The sequence below is a fragment of the Lissotriton helveticus genome, chromosome 8 (genome assembly GCF_964261635.1).
Source record: "Lissotriton helveticus chromosome 8, aLisHel1.1, whole genome shotgun sequence".
Classification (NCBI taxonomy): domain Eukaryota; kingdom Metazoa; phylum Chordata; class Amphibia; order Caudata; family Salamandridae; genus Lissotriton; species Lissotriton helveticus.
The window spans coordinates 1,466,561,986-1,466,585,079 of NC_136069.1; the positions used below are offsets into that span (position 1 = coordinate 1,466,561,986).

General features: G+C 44.0%; 1 protein-coding gene across 3 annotated transcripts in view; it reads left to right on the forward strand.

Annotated features, from left to right (window-relative positions):
* SYNJ1 (synaptojanin 1) overlaps positions 1 to 23,094 on the forward strand; it is a 706,257-nt gene that overhangs the window by 495,288 nt on the left and 187,875 nt on the right. For all 3 annotated transcript variants that reach the window (XM_078658404.1, XM_078658402.1, XM_078658403.1), the window contains 2 exons: positions 16,426 to 16,543; positions 16,643 to 16,858. In XM_078658404.1, the coding sequence (XP_078514530.1) occupies positions 16,426 to 16,543; positions 16,643 to 16,858 (334 nt within the window). The remainder of the gene's footprint in view (positions 1 to 16,425; positions 16,544 to 16,642; positions 16,859 to 23,094) is intronic.

Below are 23,094 nucleotides of genomic sequence, written 5' to 3' on the forward strand. Positions count from 1 at the left end.
TAAGGCAGGCCGACATAGGACCACCCCTCGCCCAGCCCTCCAGACAACACTGTCTACAGGCTTACCTGTCTACACTGCTGCTTTGGAATCGGTGTCTAGTCAGATATCTGGGCTTGGGGAGGGTGGGGGGAGGGTTGCGGCTGAGCATTAAGACACTTGGGTAGATGCATGTACATCCTTTGAACAATCCAGGTATCCGTCCGTGCACCAACAACCATGTATTCATTAAACGATCCTGTTAATCACTGATTTAATCATTTGTGCATTCATTTAACCACCCCAGAACCTGCATTATCCACCTACACATCCATTACCCATCCATGCAGCAATTGAAGGTTGAGAACATACGTGCAGCCTGTGTATAATTTCTGTTGTTTTGCTGTTTTCCGCTATGAAATATACATTAACGGAGCTGTGTGAGGTCTCAGTTGTATCCGTCTGCCAACACTGCAGTCTAAGGCTGTGGGGCCTTGGCGGCGGCCTGTGGTTCCCTGTGATGGCAGTGCTGCATGCTACCGATCAGAACTGAGGTGATTGGTCGGGCTAGGATGGACTTTCATCGGGGCTGGTGAGATTTCTCGTAGAATGGCAAGGCAGGCAGACACTGAGGTGGGGTGGGGGCAGGGCTGTTGAGAAGTTAGAATATTTGTAGTTCCCTTCTCCCGGGGTGGGGAGGGGGAAGGGGGTTAGTTAGAAAGGATTAAACAAATAGTGCCTTCAGCGTACTGTCTGCGGGGCACAGTTATGTGTGCATGCCAGGTGTAAGGGGCAAGACGTTTCAAAACACAGCACATTCCAGGAAAGTTCTTTTGGTTTACTTGAATTTAAGATTAAAATTTCACTTTTAGTACATGTCTCATATTGCTAGCTGCTAGCTCGGAGCTGAGCAGGATGCGGGCTTCTCCCAAGGGTGATGGGAGATTTAAATGTGTGCAGGAGGGGTGTGTGTGTGGGGGGTTGGGGAGGGGGAAAGACATAGTGAACACAGTGAGATGGGCTGGGTGAGGGGTAGAGAGAAGAGAGCCATAGTGGTAAAGTGAAGGTGAATATGGACGGTAAAATTGACATTAGGTCGGGGTTATGGGGACGGATAGGCAAGCATGTGAAGGGAGGGTTGGTTAAGAAGGATTGCGCGAGAGAGGAGTGGGGGCGGGTGATGCGGGTATGACGTGGGCAGCTTCTTTTCTATACTTACCTTTTTCAATCTTAGAAATCTTAGATCCGGCCAGAGGAAGGAGTGGATGGGTTCTCTGGCAGGATCCTGCGGTACTGGCTTCAATGCAATTGACATTAGGTCGGGGTTATGGGGACGGATAGGCAAGCATGTGAAGGGAGGGTTGGTTAAGAAGGATTGCGCGAGAGAGGAGTGGGGGCGGGTGATGCGGGTATGACGTGGGCAGCTTCTTTTCTATACTTACCTTTTTCAATCTTAGAAATCTTAGATCCGGCCAGAGGAAGGAGTGGATGGGATGGGTTCTCTGGCAGGATCCTGCGGTACTGGCTTCAATGCAATTGACATTAGGTCGGGGTTATGGGGACGGATAGGCAAGCATGTGAAGGGAGGGTTGGTTAAGAAGGATTGCGCGAGAGAGGAGTGGGGGCGGGTGATGCGGGTATGACGTGGGCAGCTTCTTTTCTATACTTACCTTTTTCAATCTTAGAAATCTTAGATCCGGCCAGAGGAAGGAGTGGATGGGTTCTCTGGCAGGATCCTGCGGTACTGGCTTCAATGCGTGTCCACTGGGAGGGTACCCGAGGAGTTTTGTAGGCGATGAGCCACTGTGGATGCCACTTGCATTGTAAGGAGGGGTTGGGGCAGAGTCAGTCAGAGGTGCGGCGTGGCATCGAGTTGAAAGGCTTTGTGTTGTACACTATGTTTAACCAAGTTGACCTAGCCATCTAGAAGTTGAAAGGCCCTATGGTGTAAACAATCTTTGACCAACCCGTATTTGCGATTTAAGGACAAACGGAAAAGGTCGCAAAGCACAACAAGCAGGATTAGGTGAAGCAAGACGGGGGAAAGACAAAACAAATCGGGTGGGGGAGGCGAAGTAACACCCATTTTGAATTATTACTACGACGGAATTGCTTGTAATTTTCTGTAAATTGGGTTTTAGGAGGTATGCACTGCGGGCTAGAACGTGACTTACAGAAAATACCAACAAGCAATTACGCCATTGTATTGAAGGCAGTGCTTTAAATGGGAAACAAGACGGAGGGCATTGCTGTGGGGAGGGGGTGGAGGAGAAATGCACACGGCGGGCAGGGGAGGGGGCGGAGCGGGGAGAGCGGCATGTGGGTGTGAAGAAGCCGGGCCTTTGAAGTGAAGCTAAGCTTCACTTCAAAAGGTGTCGGAGGAATGCGGCAGAGGGAACAGACGGCGATTGCGGCTGTGCACGCGCTTTTAAGCTCAATGCACATGCGCATTGAGCTTAAAAGTCACGGGCACTGCAAGGAATCGCCACGATTCCTTGCTTCTTAGTTAAAGGTTGTTTAAGCCGCAATAGGCTCGCAAGCTCGATGCGCATGCGCATCGACAGGCGAGACCTAAAAATAGTGGTCCTATCAAAACATCAATTTATAGGTTGTCTAATGTTAAACAATCAGAAATTATGTTAAACTTACAAACATTAAGTAAGTTGCACCCACAACAAATAGATTGTGTAACTCTTTATTCCTGTGATTCTAATAGATACTTCTAACTGCATATTTCTCACCTTTTAAAGATTCCCTGGCCATTAGACTGGATTTGGAAATTTACGTTCCACTTTGAAAATGACATGCAGAACCGCATAGAGGCACCACTCGCACGCAAAACCTTTCAGGATCAGTCACAAGCAAATGCCTGTGACAGACCCACATCATGCTTTTAAATAAAAAGTGACTTTGGATATCACTCTGCTGCGGATCATTTACTATGGACTATGTGTACTGAATAAGCAAACATGTTTGTCGATCCCAGCCATGTACTTTACACGGAAGATGTTTTTAACATAAATGATGCGGTGTTAGCTCTTTATGCAGTAACAGGCGGGAGAGCGCCTGGCCCTGAGGGCATATATGGGATTACAATCACAAACTTGGATGTCTTTTTGGATAGTGCGTAATGCATCCAGGATAAGAGTAACTTACCTTTGGTGTGCTCTGGTGTCTTTGTGGTAATATTGTAATTGGACTATTTTTGTGGGTCCAGTAATTTGATACTCAAGGTGGGTGGGTATCTGACATCCAGGGAGCACCCAAGACAAAATAAAAGCGAATTCTGGTTATTTGTATCAATAACACATACTTGTTGATGTGCAGATCAAAAAAGCATACCCATCATTTGATTTATGAAGGGTTCCTTATGGTGCCTGGGGCCTTAACATGACAGCAAGGCCTGCAGCGACTTCACTTTGATGAATCCCATGGACATACTGTACTGTGAGGCTAAGTTCTAGGTTGCCAAACAACGAAAGAATCCGTGCCATGACCCGCCTCAGAGAAGGTCCTGTTTCCGTGGCCGATCATCTTCGTGGTCGAAGTCTTTGGGTTAAGTCGAATAAAAAGTTAATGCGTGACTCAGCCTCTTGGCACCACTCTCGAACTCCAGGAAACGAGCAAGGGTGCCAGCATGCCCCCGCTTGCGCTCCCAAAGCCGTTCCCCTTTGGAGCAGATTCTGACACTTGTCTTGAGACAACCCGGATTTCCAGGGCCATCTGCGACACTCCAGCAAATCAGAGATTTCTGTGACGTCACTTTCTTTATCACTTTACAAGCTATCTCTGGCATGCCTTTGGGCCCCAAGAAACTTTGAGGGCCTCCAACTGGGGCTCCTCTGCAATGTCCGCCCTTGCTGCCAGCTGGACCCGCTACAAGCTCCACACTGGCTTCACTGCCGACTCCGATCCTGGCACCAAGACCCACCCCGACCCTGGATCATCAACGCCGATGTCAACACCTTATGACGAAGCACAGCTTATTGTTCTCTCCAACTGCAAGTTGGCGCCACTTGGACCACGGCTGCATCACAATCCCCTAGGATTGTGGGTTGCAGCCTTTGGGCAACCCGTCTGATTCCCATGCTCCACCCCTGCCTCAAAGAAGGGTTCAACTCCTTCTTACTTTACTTGGAACAGGCTCTGACAGCGATGCATGATACTGGGGATACATTTTCCCAACTATACACGGATGACTATTGTTATTAGGACCTTCAGGGTGCCAGTGGTGTTGACAGATTACCAGACAGTGAGCTAGTTTTGCCTCTGGGCACTGCCACGGAAAAATGTCCTCTTGCAGCATTAAGTGCAGGCTCCTGGGGCAAAATGACCCATTGAGATGGTACTGGCATCAGAAGTAAGCTGTAGTGGTTACAAGCTCAAGATGCTCACCCTGGCTCAGGACTTGCCTGTCCTCGACCCTGGAGACTGGATAGTACAGTTGTACCTGTGGGATGCTTATTTGCACATCCTCTTCCTCCAGGCCCACAGATGCTATTTGCTGTTCACAGTGGGGCAGGAGCACTTTCAGTTTGCTACGATCCCCTCTGTCCTCACCAGTGCCCCTCAAGTGTTCATAAAAGTGATGGTGGTGGTTACACCACACGTTCGGAGGCCAGGGGTTCCAGTCTTCCTTCTTGCTGGAGGACTGGCTGTTGAAGACTAACGTGTCACTGGAAGTCGTCAACCACCTCTAGACTACTGCAAACCGCCTCACTTCATTGGGGTTCACTATCAATCATGCTGAAGTCACATCTGTGCAGACACTTCTCTTCATTGGAACCATTCTAGACACAGTGCAGTTATTTGCTCCCCCGCACCCCACCTCCCCAAAGTGGAAAGTTCCAATGTTTCATCCTCTGTCCTTGATCTCAGTCAGGATTACTCTGAGGTTACTGGACTGATGGCCTTCTGTATCCATCCCAGTTCCATTTCTCTGCCAGTAATAACTGTTTCCAGAGATGAAGTAGGGACCTTATGTGGTCGAGTGTTAGCACGCGATAGGGTGTCAATAAATAATGCTGCTTCAGGCTGTGGTTTATAAACACACTTACAAAATCAATACTGGCCAGGCATTCCGTATCTTTATTGGATTTGAAACCTTCCGTTTTATTGATAACTGCCATACTATTGCTGGCTTAAGCTTTCTTAATTGGAACAAATGGATTTATACAGCTCTCCACATATTGTGATAAGGGTTGCAGTATTAATTGACATCCTACAACAATTAGTATACATGGTACTTTATCCGTGCTTTGATGAATCTTTCAGTAAGACGTAAAATGCATATATCTTCGAATTCGATTTGTTGAGAAAAAATACTCTTTTCCACACAGCCATTCATCAGCCATTCATCATTCAAGTTTTGAAACTGCATTAATTAATGATCTTATAGATTCTGTAGAGTTACGTGCAAGTATTTTATAATGTTCCTGATTAATCATTTGTCTTAACACTTCAGCATCACATCTGGCAAATTTTTCAAAGACTTTAATGCTTCAGACTAATAGTTTGTCAAATTATATTTCATACATCTTGTTGCTAAATCTAATTCTGGGAGTATCACATTTTTAAAAGTAATTATCTCCTTACTCGTTAGGCTTGTATGTGGACTGGAAAGAAACTTTGAAGGCAGATGTAACCCTGTAGCATCCTCAGGCTCGTGATTTAAAAGAAATAAAAAAGTATTTCAGACAGACTAATCTGAAAGAAATGATAGAACCCCAGCTTGGTAGTGAACTTTTTAAGAGTGTAAGCACAAAGGACAAATCTTCACTAATAACATTCACATGTAGCTCAGTCAGGATGTAGAAGATCGAAATTTGGTGGAATAGATTGTGGTAGTTCCTTTCTACTACTTGTAAAATTGGTACCAAATTATGTCAGTGTCCTGGTGCATACAGGTTGAGATACAAACCCTGGTGTGTCCTGCCTCCTTTTTAGGTCGAGCTGGCGTTGGAGCGCGAAGCGCTCCCGCCAGCGAGACTATAGTCACCTTCCTCCCTGTCAAGGGAGTAACAGCTGTGAACGAGCACGATACAGACCTGGGCACGAGCCGACCCAGGTCTGTGAACGAGCTTCAAGGTTGAGCAGCTTGTGCACGTTTGTTGGACGTCAGGCGCTGCAAGCCCGCCAGACCAATTATCCCAGCATGAAACTCTACTTCCTCAGGCGCTGCAACAATTATCACAGCATGAGACCCACTTATCACAGCATGTCAACAGGCGCCCCAGGCTGCTGGAGCACTCAACTATAATTAATGTGCAGTTGAGTGCTCCAGCAGCATGGGGCGGCTCTCTGCATGCTGTGATAATTATCACTTTGGGGCCTCATGCTGTGATAATTATGGCGGCATGCTCTATTTGCAGCACTGAACATTTTCAAAGAAGGTGAAGCAGTGACATTCATTGGAGACACTCACCCTCACGCCCTCACCCCCTCACCCCTCACACACCTCCTCACCCTCACCCACCTCCTCACCCTCACACCCTCACCTTCACACCCCCTCACACACACCCTCACATACCCTTACCAGCACAGCAAAACACAACACAGCACAGCAAAACACAACACAGCACAGCAAAACACAACACAGCACAGCAAAACACAACACAGCACAGCACAGCAAAACACAACACAGCACAGCAAAACACAGCACAGCACAACAAAACACAGCACAACAGAGCAAAACACAACACAGCACAACACAGCACAGCACAGCAAAACACAGCACAGCAAAACACAACACAGCACAGCACAGCAAAACACAGCACAACGCAGCACAGCACAGCACAGCAAAACACAGCACAACACAGCACAGCAAAACACAACACAGCACAGCAAAACACAGCACAGCACAGGACAGCACAGCAAAGCACAGCACAGCAAAACACAACACAGCAAAACACAACACAGCACAGCACAGGACAGCACAGCACAGGACAGCACAGCAAAACACAGCACAGCAAAACACAGCACAGCAAAACACAGCACAGCAAAACACAGCACAACACAGCACAACACAGCACAGCACAACACAACACAGCACAACACAGCACAGCACAGCAAAACACAACACAGCACAGCACAGCAAAACACAGCAAAGCACAGCACAGCAAAACACAGCACAGCAAAACACAGCACAACACAGCACAGCAAAACACAACACAACCCTCACGCCCTCACCCCCTCACCCCTCACACACCTCATCACCCTCACACACCTCCTCACCCTCACCTTCACACCCCCTCACACACACCCTCACATACCCTTACCAGCACAGCAAAACACAACACAACACAGCACAGCAAAACACAACACAGCACAGCACAGCAAAACACAGCACAGCACAGCAAAACACAACACAACACAGCACAGCAAAGCACAGGACAGCACAGCAAAGCACAGCACAGCAAAACACAGCACAGCACAAGACAGCACAGCAAAACACAACACAGCACAGCACATCAAAACACAGCACAGGACAGCACAGCAAAGCACAGCACAGCCAAACACAGCACAGCAAAACACAGCACAGCAAAGCACAGCACAACACAGCACAGCACAACACAGCACAGCACAACACAACACAGCACAGCAAAACACAGCACAGCAAAACACAACACAACACAGCACAGCACAGCAAAACACTACACAGCACAGCAAAGCACAGCAAAACACTACACAGCACAGCAAAGCACAGCAAAACACAGCACAGCACAACACAGCACAGCAAAACACAACACAACACAACCCTCACCCCCTTACCCCTCACACACCTCCTCACCCTCACACACCTCCTCACACCCTCACCTTCACACACCCTCACACACACCCTCACATACCCTTACCAGCACAGCAAAACACAACACAGCACAGCAAAACACAACACAGCACAGTACAGCAAAACACAACACAGCACAGCACAGCAAAACACAACACAACACAGCACAGCACAGCAAAACACAACACAGCAGAGCAAAGCACAGCACAGCAAAACACAGCACAGCAAAACACAGCACAGCAAAACACAACACAGCACAGCACAGCAAAACACAATACAGCACAGCAAAACACAGCACAACACAACACAGCACAGCAAAACACAGCACAGCAAAACACAACACAGCACAGCACAGCAAAGCACAGCACAGGACAGCACAGCAAAGCACAGCACAGCAAAACACAGCAAAGCACAGCACAACACAGCACAACACAGCACAGCACAGCACAGCACAACACAGCACAGCACAACACAGCAAAACACAGCACAGCACAGCAAAACACAGCACAGCATAGCAAAACACAGCACAGCAAAACACAGCACAGCAAAACACAGCACAGCACAGCAAAACACCTCACAGCACAGCAAAACACAGCACAGCAAAGCACAGCAAAACACAGCAAAGCACAGCAAAACACAGCACAGCAAAGCACAGCACAGCAAAACACAGCACAGCAAAACCCAGCACAGCACAGCAAAACACAGCACAGCAAAACTCAGCACAGCACAGCAAAACACAGCACAGCACAGCAAAACACAGCACAGCACAGCAAAACACAGCACAGCAAAACACAGCACAGCAAAACACAGCACAGCAAAACACAGCACAACCAAGCACAGCACAACCAAGCACAGCACAACCAAGCACAGCACAACCAAGCACAGCATAACCAAGCACAGCATAACCAAGCATAGCATAACCAAGCATAGCGTAATAAAGCACAACAAAAAATAGCATAACAAAAAATAGCATAACACAACACAACAAAACATAGCATAGCAAAACAAAGCATAGCATAGCAAAACACAACACAACACAACATAGCATAGCATAACAAAGCATAGCATAACAAACACAACAAAACATAGCATAGCATAACAAAACATAGCATAGCATAACAAAACACAACATAGCATAGCATAACAAAACACAACATAGCATAGCATAACAAAACACAACATAGCATAGGATAACAAAACAAAGCATAGGATAGCAAAACAAAACATAGCCTAACAAAACATGGCATAACAAAACATAGCATAGCAAAACATATAATAGCATAGCAAAACATAGCATATCAAACACAACAAAACATAGCATAGCAAAACAAAGCATAGCATAGCAAAAGATAGCATAACATAACATAGCATAACACAACATAGCATAGCATAACAAAACACAACATAGCATAGCATAACAAAACATAGCATAGGATAGCAAAACTAAACAGAGCATAGCATAACAAAACAAAGCATAGGATAGCAAAACAAAACATAGCCTAACAAAACATGGCATAACAAAACATAGCACAACGCAGCACAGCACAGCACAGCAAAACACAGCACAACACAGCACAGCAAAACACAACACAGCACAGCAAAACACAGCACAGGACAGCACAGCAAAGCACAGCACAGCAAAACACAGCACAGCAAAACACAGCAAAACACAACACAGCAAAGCACAGGACAGCACAGCAAAGCACAGCACAGCAAAGCACAGCAAAACACAGCACAGCAAAACACAGCACAGCACAACACAGCACAGCACAGCACAACACAGCACAACACAACACAGCACAGCAAAACACAGCACAACACAGCACAGCCAAGCACAGCACAGCAAAACACAACACAGCACAGCACAGCAAAACACAGCAAAGCACAGCAAAGCACAGCACAGCAAAACACAGCACAGCACAACACAGCACAGCAAAACACAACACAACCCTCACCCCCTCACCCCTCACACACCTCATCGCCCTCACACACCTCCTCACCCTCACCTTCACACCCCCTCACACACACACCCTCACATACCCTTACCAGCACAGCAAAACACAACACAACACAGCACAGCAAAACACAACACAGCACAGCACAGCAAAACACAACACAGCACAGCACAGCAAAACACAACACAACACAGCAAAACACAGCACAGGACAGCACAGCAAAACACAGCACAGCAAAACACAGCACAGCACAAGACAGCACAGCAAAACACAACACAGCACAACACAGCACAGCACAGCACAACACAACACAGCACAGCAAAACACAGCACAGCAAAACACAACACAGCACAGCACATCAAAACACAGCACAGCAAAGCACAGCACAGCAAAACACAACACAGCACAGCACAGCACAGCACAACACAACACAGCACAGCAAAACACAGCACAGCAAAACACAACACAACACAGCACAGCACAGCAAAACACTACACAGCACAGCAAAGCACAGCACAACACAGCACAGCAAAACACAACACAACCCTCACCCCCTCACCCCTCACACACCTCCTCACCCTCACACACCTCCTCACACCCTCACCTTCACACACCCTCACACACACCCTCACATACCCTTACCAGCACAGCAAAACACAACACAGCACAGCAAAACACAACACAGCACAGTACAGCAAAACACAACACAGCACAGCACAGCAAAACACAACACAACACAGCACAGCAAAACACAACACAACACAGCACAGCAAAACACAACACAGCAGAGCAAAGCACAGCACAGCAAAACACAGCACAGCAAAACACAACACAGCACAGCACAGCAAAGCACAATACAGCACAGCAAAACACAGCACAGCACAACACAGCACAGCAAAACACAACACAGCACAGCAAAACACAACACAGCACAGCAAAGCACAGCACAGGACAGCAAAGCACAGCACAGCAAAACACAGCACAACACAGCACAGCACAGCAAAGCACAACACAGCACAGCACAACACAGCATAGCACAGCACAACACAACACAGCACAGCAAAGCACAGCACAACACAGCAAAACACAGCAAAGCACAGCACAGCAAAACACAGCACAGCATAGCAAAACACAGCACAGCAAAACACAGCACAGCACAGCAAAACACAGCACAGCACAGCAAAACACAGCACAGCAAAGCACAGCAAAACACAGCAAAGCACAGCAAAACACAGCAAAGCACAGCAAAGCACAGCACAGCACAGCAAACCACAGCACAGCAAAACACAGCACAGCAAAACACAGCACAGCACAGCAAAACACAGCACCGCAAAACACAGCACCGCAAAACACAGCACAGCAAAACACAGCACAGCACAGCACAGCAAAACACAGCACAGCACAGCAAAACACAGCACAGCAAAACACAGCACAGCAAAACACAGCACAACCAAGCACAGCACAACCAAGCACAACATAACCAAGCACAGCATAACCAAGCATAGCATAGCGTAATAAAGCACAACAAAAAATAGCATAACAAAAAATAGCATAACACAACACAACACAACAAAACATAGCATAGCAAAACAAAGCATAGCATAGCAAAACACAACACAACATAGCATAGCATAACAAAGCATAGCATAACAAACACAACAAAACATAGCATAGCATAACAAAACATAGCATAACAAAACACAACATAGCATAACAAAACACAACATAGCATAGCATAACAAAACACAACATAGCATAGGATAACAAAACAAAGCATAGGATAGCAAAACAAAACATAGCCTAACAAAACATGGCATAACAAAACATAGCATAGCAAAACATATAATAGCATAGCAAAACATAGCATATCAAACACAACAAAACATAGCATAGCAAAACAAAGCATAGCATAGCAAAAGATAGCATAGCATAACAAAGCATAACAAAGCATAGCATAGCATAACAAAACATAGCATAGCATAACATAACAAAACATAGCATAACATAACATAGCATAACAAAACACAACATAGCATAGCATAACAAAACACAACATAGCATAGCATAACAAAACACAACATAGCATAGGATAGCAAAACTAAACAGAGCATAGCATAACAAAACAAAGCATAGGATAGCAAAACAAAACATAGCCTAACAAAACATGGCATAACACAACATGGCATAACAAAACATAGCATAGCAAAACATATAATAGCATAGCAAAACATAGCATATCAAACACAACAAAACATAGCATAGCAAAACAAAGCATAGCATAGCAAAACAGAGCATAGCATAACAAAGCATAGCATAACAAAACATAGCATAACAAAACATAGCATAACAAAACATAGCATAGCAAAACAAAGCATAGCATAGCAAAACACAACACAACATAGCATAGCATAACAAAGCATAGCATAACAAACACAACAAAACATAGCATAGCATAACAAAACATAGCATAACAAAACACAACATAGCATAACAAAACACAACATAGCATAGCATAACAAAACACAACATAGCATAGGATAACAAAACAAAGCATAGGATAGCAAAACAAAACATAGCCTAACAAAACATGGCATAACAAAACATAGCATAGCAAAACATATAATAGCATAGCAAAACATAGCATATCAAACACAACAAAACATAGCATAGCAAAACAAAGCATAGCATAGCAAAAGATAGCATAGCATAACAAAGCATAACAAAGCATAGCATAGCATAACAAAACATAGCATAGCATAACATAACAAAACATAGCATAACATAACATAGCATAACAAAACACAACATAGCATAGCATAACAAAACACAACATAGCATAGCATAACAAAACACAACACAACATAGCATAGGATAGCAAAACTAAACAGAGCATAGCATAACAAAACAAAGCATAGGATAGCAAAACAAAACATAGCCTAACAAAACATGGCATAACACAACATGGCATAACAAAACATAGCATAGCAAAACATATAATAGCATAGCAAAACATAGCATATCAAACACAACAAAACATAGCATAGCAAAACAAAGCATAGCATAGCAAAACAGAGCATAGCATAACAAAGCATAGCATAACAAAACATAGCATAACAAAACATAGCATAACAAAACATAGCATAGCAAAACAAAGCATAGCATAGCAAAACACAACACAACACAACATAGCATAACAAAGAATAGCATAACAAACACAACAAAGCATTGCATAGCATAACAAAACAAAGCATAGGATAGCAAAAAAACATAGCATAGCATAACAAAGCATAGAATAGCAAAACAAAACATTGCATAGCATAACAAAACATAACATAACAAAACATAGCATAGCATAACAAAACAAAACATATCATAGCCTAGCAAAACATAGCATACCAAACACAACAAAACATAGCATAACAAATCATAGAAAAACAAAGCATAACACACACAAGCACACACACACAACCACACACACAACCACACACACATAACCACAACCACACACACAACCACAACCACACACAACCACACACACAACTATCTATCTATCTATCGCCCTCACTCTATCTGTCTATCGATCTATCGCCCTCACTCTATCTATCGGCCTCAGTCTATCTAATCGCCCTCACTCTATCTATCGCCTTCACTCTATCTTATCGCCCTCACTCTATCACCCTCACGCTATCTATCGCCCTCACGCTATCTATCGCCCTCACGCTATCTATCGCCCTCACGCTATCTATCGCCCTCACTCTATCTATCGCCCTCACTCTATCTATCGCCCTCACTCTATCTATCGCCCTCACTCTATCTATCGCCCTCACTCTATCTATCGCCCTCACTCTATCTATCGCCCTCACTCTATCTATCGCCCTCACTCTATCTATCTATCGCCCTAACTCTATCTATCTATCGCCCTAACTCTATCTATCTATCGCCCTCACTCTATCTATCTATCTATCGCCCTCACTCTATCTATCTAATCGCCCTCACTCTATCTATCTATCAATCTATCTATCGCCCTCACTCTATCTATCTATCGCCCTCACGCTATCTATCTATCGCCCTCACGCTATCTATCTATCGCCCTCACTCTATCTATCGCCCTCACTCTATCTATCTTTCTATCGATCTATCGCCCTCATTCTATCTACTTATTTAGATACTGATCGCCATCACTCTATCTATCTGTCTAGCTATCTATCGCCCTCACTCCTATCTATCTATCTACCTATCTATCTCGCTCACTCAATCTCTCTATCGCCCTCCCTCTATCTATCTATCCCACTCACTCTATCTATCTATCCCACTCACTCTATCTATCGCATCACCACAGCATCACTAAGGGGCACAACAACATCACTATGCGCTACCACAACAACATCACTATGCGCTACCACAGGATCATTGAATGCCACAGCATCACTAGTCGCCACCACAACATCTCTCAGCCCCACCACAGCATCAATCTGTGCAACCATTTACCAACAACTGGGTCAAATATGATCTCGATTTTGGAAAAGGTGATGGACAGAGTTTCTGAATGATGCAGAATACTCTTACCAAGTCAATAGATCATGGTTTTAATCCATCACTGTTTTTTAGCTCACTGCACCATCCCAGCTCAGAACCTGGCTATATGCAAATTAGTCTGTTCCTGTCCCAGTGCATGATGGGAACAGGGCAAACCAAACTACCAAGCCAATTCTTATACTGGGAAGGAAACAAGCTTCCGGGGACCGGTTTCTGGCATCACAGCCTTCTTCGGCCCGGCTTGCTTGAATCCTGATGGTGCAATGATCAAATATGATCTCTCAATGTTTCAAGCTTTATTACAAATGTCACAAAAAGAGGTTAGTATTTCACTTCTGTTCTTGGATTTTCGTCACAATAAAATACACTGAACATATTCTTCAGAAAAGTTATTTACAAAAGTTTAAGCTATTGCCATTATAAATTACAATAACTTTTATTTAAGTATTAATTATTAAAAAAATTCAAAGCCATTGTTATTTGTAATATCAATACATCTAAGTCACGTGAATACAACACATATTGCATTACAAATGCTATAGGTGTCACAAGTTATAACTATTGGCATTGTAAATGACAAAGCTATTATTTTTGCTATTTTCAAAACCAACACATATATAACAAATGTGTCATTTACAATACCAATAGCTCAAACTTTCCTAATGCGAGACCTTATGCATTGCAAATGCTTGTTCCTTGTGGTTCTTTACTTGGGCTTTGGTATAAACAAGATTGATTTCAAGTTGATCTCTAAAACCTAAAGTCATGTTCCCTTGACAATTTTCATCTCTCTCGTAACTTCTGAACCAGTATCAAGTTAGGAATCCACTTTGGGAACTACTAGTCCCATTCATTACCTACACCTTTCGGTTGGGTGCTATTTACTTAAATACTGTAAAATTCACAACATTCAGTAAGACAATTATGTGCTGGGGCCCTGCTTGTTATGATTTTGGAAGACCAAATAAGTATTTCTTTTTAAAAAGCCAAACCTGTAAAAAGATATTTCATATGGCTACTGTTTAGAATTTAGGAGCCAGATGTACAACTCTTTTTTGCTGCCGCAAACTGAAGATCGGTCTGTTTGCGACCACAAAAAAAGATTCCAGGAATGTACAAATGCAATTTTGCGAGTCTCTGACTCGCAAAATTGCATTTGCGAGTTTGCGACACTCGCTATTAGGAAGGGGTGTCCCTTCCTAATAGCGAGTCACCATGCCATGTACTGTTGTTTTGCGATGGCATTTGCGGCCGCAAAACACTCGCAGTTTACCATCTACTTGAACACTTGCAAACGGGAAGGGGTCCCCAGGCAACCCCTTCCTCTTTGTGAATGGACGCCTAAATATTTTTTAAGAGCACTGCCTGCCTTTAAAAAATGAAACTGAAAAGTTTAATTTTTCTTTTTTAAATGCATCCCGTTTTCCTTTAAGGAAAACGGTATATATATATATATATATATATATTTTTTTTTTATTCGCTTTAGTATAAAGCAATGCCAGACGTGGTGGTCTGCAGGCCACCATTCCCAGGGAGTGCTAGCCATTCCCAGTGGGGTCGCAAATTACAACAGCCTCATTAATATTCATTAAGCATGCAATTTGCAACCCCATTGGGAATCGCAAACAGTGTCTGAGACACTGTTTTACATTAAGTGTAGCGAGTCGCACATTGCTAGTCACAATGTTCGACTTGCTAAACTTAATGGTCGTACATCTAGCCCTAGGTGTTAAATAAAATGACATCGAAATTTTCGATGTCCACCCTTAATCATTTTAATCTGTGCATGGTTTCACCCTGCATGTTCTTTGCTAGATTCTTTCGATATAAGCGGTATGCTTTGCGTGATGGGTACAGGTCTGGCTAGCATTCAATCATTTTCCATTTAAGTGAGGTAGCTAGTTGATAAGATTACATTGCAGTGTATGTGCTACTATCACAGATTTCCTTTGTATTTTTTCATTCAAAGATAGTCACTGTGGTAAAAGCTGCCCCCGTTTAGAAAGGAAATTACAGAAAATAGGTATAGTGGGCATATCCACATTCATGCAAGACGTATGTGATTTCAAAGATTGAGTTTTCCTTATTGTCTGCATTCTGTTTTCGAGGTATTTATCAAAATGTTCCTCCTACTTTTACAAATATATATTTTTTTGTTTTTGCCTCTTTTAGCTGAAGAGATGGATCTTTTGAATGCTAGCTTGCAAGAAGGAAGCGATTTGCCATATGCATGGAACCCTGGTACATTGTTGCATTATGGAAGAGCAGAGCTGAAAACATCTGATCATAGGTTAAATATGAACCTGTGTCAAATACTGAATATTTTTAATAATTGTTTGTTACACGCCAAATCAAAGTTTTAATGTTTGTTTGTATGTTTATTTTTAAGGCCGGTTGTTGCACTTATTGATGTAGATATATTTGAAGTTGAACCAGAGGAGCGACAGAAGATTTACAAGGAAATGATTGGAATTCAGGGGCCACCTGATGGAACTATAATGGTATCACTCCACAGTTCCACTCCAGAAGATAACTATTTTGATGATGCTTTAATTGATGAACTTCTCCAACAATTTGCCGATTATGGAGAGGTTATTCTTATAAGGTATGTCTCTGGTATTCTTGATTTCTGGTCATCAGAACTCTCACACGCTTCATAGAATCAACAGAAAAAATAGAACAGATTGCTTTTACCTGAAATTTATCAACTGTGAATATTTATACAAATTGGTTAATGCATCCTGTATAGGTTTAAAAAAAGGATTTTCCGGTGTTTTAACCGGAAATAAACGGATCTTCTAGCTAGCCCACTTATTGTAAATATGTGAAATCCGGGTGTCATCTTGAAAACCTGTTAGCCAAACAAACCATATTTTCACATGATTATGGACAACCCAGTTCATATTTGTAAGCACTAAATTCGGAAAACAAAGGCATCACTAATCATCAGCCAAAACCACAACATCAAACGCATTAGAAAATGAAACATTACAAATCTCTTTGTATTGTGAATGTTCATATATACTACTACAGACTATCTCTGTGACTTACCTATTCTTTAGTCAGAGGCAAAGGAAAACATACTTTATTCCCATCCATCTTTCTGTACACAATTATCTTTTAAGGCAACATGACATTGATACACTCAGCCAGGAAAGTTTCACTGCCAGTTTGTTTATACAGCTGGCCGTAACCATGTCCATTGTTAATTCGAAATCTGTGATCATTTGTATCCTATCTCTGATCATCAAGATAGTTGTGTTCAGTAGTTTTATCAAAGTTTACCTGACATCAGTTTCATTCAAGATCATCACACAATTACTAGCTATTCACCAGACTAGTCATCACCCATTTTGAATAGCATGTACTGCAGTCAGTCATTTGGTGTTCTGAAAGCTGTGAAACATACCAAAATGCTTAAGCTTTATTTGGTTGGGCATTTCTGGTATTACTTAAAAAAAAGTGACTGAATACAGTTTGATCAGCTGCACACCCCAAGTCATTCCTCTTTCTGCAGGTTCTCATGCAAACCAGGAGTATGCATTACCTCAAAGCCATGTAGTAAGAGACAAACTATGAGGATTATTGGCAATGCACCTGTGCAAATATTTATTAGATTTCTTTTAACCCAGATTCCTCACCTTAGAATATCCTCCAAGCATCAGACTGAATCCGGAAAATTTGTTTCAGTGCTTCCACGTGCTGGTAGGTGGCATCTTTTGGCACTGTGCTGACTCCATATCACCCCGGAAGTGACGGGAGTATAGCCCCACCCATGAGTTCCTTTTATTTTGTACCTTTCTACGCAGATCGGAAGCGCTGCTACTGACTTTGTCAGCCCCAAAACCTTTCCACTGTATGCTAGGGAATGAATCAAGCTGTGCCACGACTACAGAAAGCAGATGGCGGTCATGGACCCACACAAAATTCGCCATTTGTGCTTGGACTCTGTACAAGACCCTAAATTGTGTGATCAATGTGCCTAAGTGCACCCAAAAGTGATTAAAAACTGGGAGGCAAGGTTCTGTTGCCTAAAGCAAGAAGTAGTCGTGGTCTTCCCACAGATCCCGCTTCCAGTCACCAACTTCGATATGTGGATGTTCCCACGACTGATCCACTTCCCGCTTGAAGTCCTCCAGTAAGTCTGAAGTTCTATTGCAAGAGTTCAAATACGAAGTATAAGTCAACCTTATCCTGCCACTCTGACTCCAAAGAACAGGCACAAAGGCGTCAAGTTATAAGTTGCACTTCAAGGTACCCAGCTAAAAAACATTATTGCTCAGTTTGTCTCCCGACGTGCCCAGGGTTTCCTGGGCAGTCATCAGCTATGTAGCAGATGTACGCCTTCAAAGAGCCCAGACTGCAAATTTATTTTCAGCCCCGTTCTGGCTCTCTGGTGCACCTCCTGCTCCCATGGAACCCCAGGGGGCTCCTGTCAAGCTACTGTCAGTGTGTCTCTCTGAAGTCATCGCTCCTCTTCAGACCAGTTACTGGGCCGGTACTGTCTGTGGTACAAACTTCCCCTCTGGCCCAGGCACCCATGCCAGTTTCTGCCACCCCAACTCTAGTGCTTGTGGGTGATCCGGTGCAGATGCCCATGCCTGACATGAAACAGTCTGCTCAAACTATGTTGCGCTGCAAAATTTGAAATGTGCAACCAGTTGTTATGCACCTTGAATCTACACTGTACCTCTTCCGCTTCACATCTATCAGCAGGAGCTCAATAATCCTTTTACTGACTCTGATCCTGTGCCAGAACCTGGTGCTCTGCAAGATATAGTTGATGATGATGATGATGATGATGATGAAGTATATCTCACTCCACACACGATCAGCAAAATTTACCCATCCAGCGCGGATGAATGCCCTTGATGTAAATTGCAAGGGGCAGACTTTCTTCAAAAGATCTGGTCATGCAGATCGCTATTCTCCTTTTGGGAAAAAGTATTTAAGGAGCTGCAGGAGGTTACTAGATGGAATATCACTAGCGACATTAAACGGGCTTTGTTGGAGATTCTATCTGCACCTAAAGGGAAAAAGCTTACTAGGAAACTAGTTAATCTCGGGCTGGTATTACTTGGGCGAGTTGTCATTGCATGTATGAATCCCCGACCACCAAAAAATACAGACTGGAGGCAAGATATGTGTAATTGGGTGAAAGCAGAGTTGGTGAGAATGCAATTAATCCGGAAGGATGCTAAAGCCGAGGAGGACATTCTAGCATGGTCCTCCATGTTGATAGCTATGCAGGGAAATCAAACACCTGTATTCCAGAATGCCACGATAACACTTACCTCCAGTAGCAATTAATAAATATGGAAGGGAAACTAGATCACGAGTAGGCATCCATATACTGATAAACTTCGAGACTGCAGAAATTAACCTGTACTCTGAAAAGAGCTGGAATGAGGGAAGGGAGAGGGGAAGGGAAGGGAGGAGGAGGAGGAGGAGGAGGGGGTGGTTAATTTGAAACGTTGTTGGATACGTTATTGTTAAGAGATATGTAAGAGCCATGAAAAAAGTGAATGTAACTATCATTGATGTCATTTATAGAAACGGATGTAAAGTGGTTATTAAAAAATTTCAATGAAATATATATTAAAAAAGTCATACATAAAGTCACAGCAACCTTGCAAAACTGGTCTGATGAAAGAGGTTATGGAACTTAATGATTGAGCCACATTGGACAGGCTTTTTCTCTTGGTTCTCGCCCTTATCTAATCTCCAAGGTATTCATTTCATTCTCATAGTTCCTCTGAGAATTATGGCATACCCCATCACAATAGCAAACCTCCTTTTGTTCCACTTCCCCCTTTCTCAAAAGTGAGTTATCAAAAATGCAGTGAAGATGTTGAATCTTTCTTGGTTCTTTCTGATACATTCGAGTCACCCTTTAACACATTAGCTCCTATGTTAACACACACCCAGTCATCTTCTCTAAATGGCTGTGAGGAAAACTGCAATTTGCATTATGTCTTTTCTGATCTATCTTTGCTTAGCTTTTATCCATCTGGTCATTGCTGCTTGGTCAAATCCCACCCTTTCACACTTCTTGGACAAACTACAGAGTTTGGTCTCCCTCCTCTCAACAATGCAAAATGGTGCTGGCATGTAACAAAATGTTGTGTGATCCAGTAGCTCCAAAGTATAGTTCATCATGAAAGAAATTTCTTGTAGCCCAAAAAGCTGTTTCATGATGTGAGGTATGGCTCTTCCTGCTCCCTCCTCTTTCTGTCAAAACCCCCGACATGCCTCCCACTCAGCAACACCTCCCGAAGGACCACTTGTCTATGCTGCAAGACGAAGATCAAGTTCTCTTGGCCAAGGGAGCCATAGGGAGGGTACTAACATCAAAGATTGGTACAGGTTGTTATTCCCATTAATTTCTAGTAGCATGGAAGCCTTCTTCCTATCCTAGATCTTCACCCTCTGAACTTTTCCCTCTGAAAGGACAAGTTCAGAATGCTCACCATGGCCCAAGTTCTGTCTTCCCTGGATCCAGACTGATTGTGGCATTGGATTTTAAGGAAGCTTTTTCCCATTCTGCAGTACCACAGACTCTACCTACGGTCTCTGGTAGGTCACAAGCACTTTCAGTTCTCTGTGCTTGGTTTTGGCCTTACCAGTGTATCTTGGATGTTCACAAAGTTGCGTGGGGGTCGCTGACTTTCTAGAGAGGTTGTGAATACCAGTCCTCCTGTACCCTCAATGACTAGCTGCTGAAGGAGGGCTTTCCTCAAACAGTTGTAAACCACCTCCAAACGACGGCCAACATGTTGATATAGCTGGGCTTTTCCATCAACATGCCAAAGTCTCACATAACCCCTTCATTGGAGCCATGCTGGACACTGTGCTCTTCCGAGCCTTCCCTCTGCCTCAACGAGTCCAGGACATTCAGGTTATGATCCTGATGTTTCTTGATTTGGGTGTTTGTGACAGCTGCTCGGAGGCTACATTGCTTCTTGCATCCTGTTGGTGAACCGCACCAAGTGGCACTTGCCGTCTTTGTAGTGGTATATGGAGCATAGTAAGCTCTGCGCCAGGAAACCTTTTGGATTCCATACCTGTATCGAAGGAGACTGCGGAAGTATTGCAGTGATGGTTGCTTGACTGCAGTTGGACCAGTGGCAGACCCCTCTCCCTGTTGCATCCATATCTAACGGTCATGAGTGATGCATCGTTGCTGGGTGTTGAGGAAGGCATCTGAGGTAGGTAGAGATCAGAGGACTTTGGTCTATGGCAGAAGCTCGCCTCCACATCAACTTGCTGGAGTTGTGAGTGATTTGTTTGACACTGAAAGCGTTCCTCCCGATCAACAAGGGGAACAGGTACAGGTTATTACAGAGAACACTACAGCAATGTGGTACGCAAGGCGGAGTGGAGTTGCGGGATTCTGTTCCAGGAAAACCTGCACCTCTGGAAGTGTTGAATAGCAAGGCTTCTCCCTAGCCACACAGCATCTGGCAGGATCTTTAAATGTCAGGGCAGACAAACTCAGCAGACTGCGCCTAGCAGATTGTGAATGGAGGCTGCACTTCCGAGGAGGCAAAGGGCATCTTACAAAAACGGGGAGAAACCTGGATTGACCTTTTTCGCCACCACAGAGAATTCAGTACCCAAATGGTTGTGCATAGGAATTCCCAAGTAAGTTCTCACTGGAGACACCTTTTTCGGGATGGTACACGTTTCTTGTATGGTGTTCCTCTCGCATCACAAAGCCTTTACAGGCACAGTTAAATGACACCCTGTTATTGTCTTTTGTTGGCCCTGCAAGATCTTGCTGTTGTGACAGATAAGTGTTACTTTTGAAGTTTTCACATCTTCCTGATCCGATAACCTGTTGTAAAGCATTTCTTGAATGGGCTGAATCATATGTTCCCTTCAACACCTTTTGTGATGTCTCTGTGGGACCTAAATTTGACTTGCACTTACCTCATGTGTGCCCTATTTGAACCAATGCACAGCTGTTCTGTCTGCCTCCTCACTCTAAAGACCATCTTTCTCATAGTAATCATGTCAGCTCGTCATGTGAGTGATTTACAAGCACTGTCTGTCCAGCTGTTGTATACCACCTTCTTCACAGATAAGCTTGTAGACAAAAGCAAGCATTCATACAAAGGTTGCCACACCCTTCCACATAGCATAGTCTATCAGCCTGCTAGCATTCTTCGCCCCACCTCACCCATCTAACGAGGAAGAAAGACTCCATCGCATTGATCCCAAGAGAGCTTCTACATTGAATGCACCAAGGAACATCAGGTGGATGATCAGCTTTTTGTGATTTTCCCTGGGGCGGAAAAAGGTAAAACTGTGAAAAAGAGAACCTTCTCCAGATGGATTGTCTTCAACATTAAGATCTGTTATGGGCTGGCCAAGAAGCAGTCTCCAGAAGGTTTTCAGGCTATTTAAAACAGAGAAAAGGCTGTTACCACCGCGCTGGCATAAGGAGTGCCAGTTTTAGATGTCTGACGTATGGCAGGCAGCTACATGGGCATCAGTTCACACACTGATGCTTCAGGTGCACGACCGCAAGGAAGAGACTCTTCACCTGCTGAGTGCAGCTGCCTGGGCCACCTCCAGCATACTCTCCTAGTCTCAGCTTCTGCCGCTGCAAGCGTCCATGGGCAGGGTCCACTCAGGAACTCCGGATGCTTCACACCTGCTGGTTCAGGTAAGACTGGTTTTGGGCGTTTGATCGTGGGGGAACTTCCTGCTAAATTAACTAGGTGGGGCTGGAACATTATTGAATTTAAGTTAGAGTCCTAGTGGACTGCTGAGACCCTGACTGCTATTGGGGCATACCCTGGATGTTTCCAGTAGTGAATGGGTAATAGTGGCGAA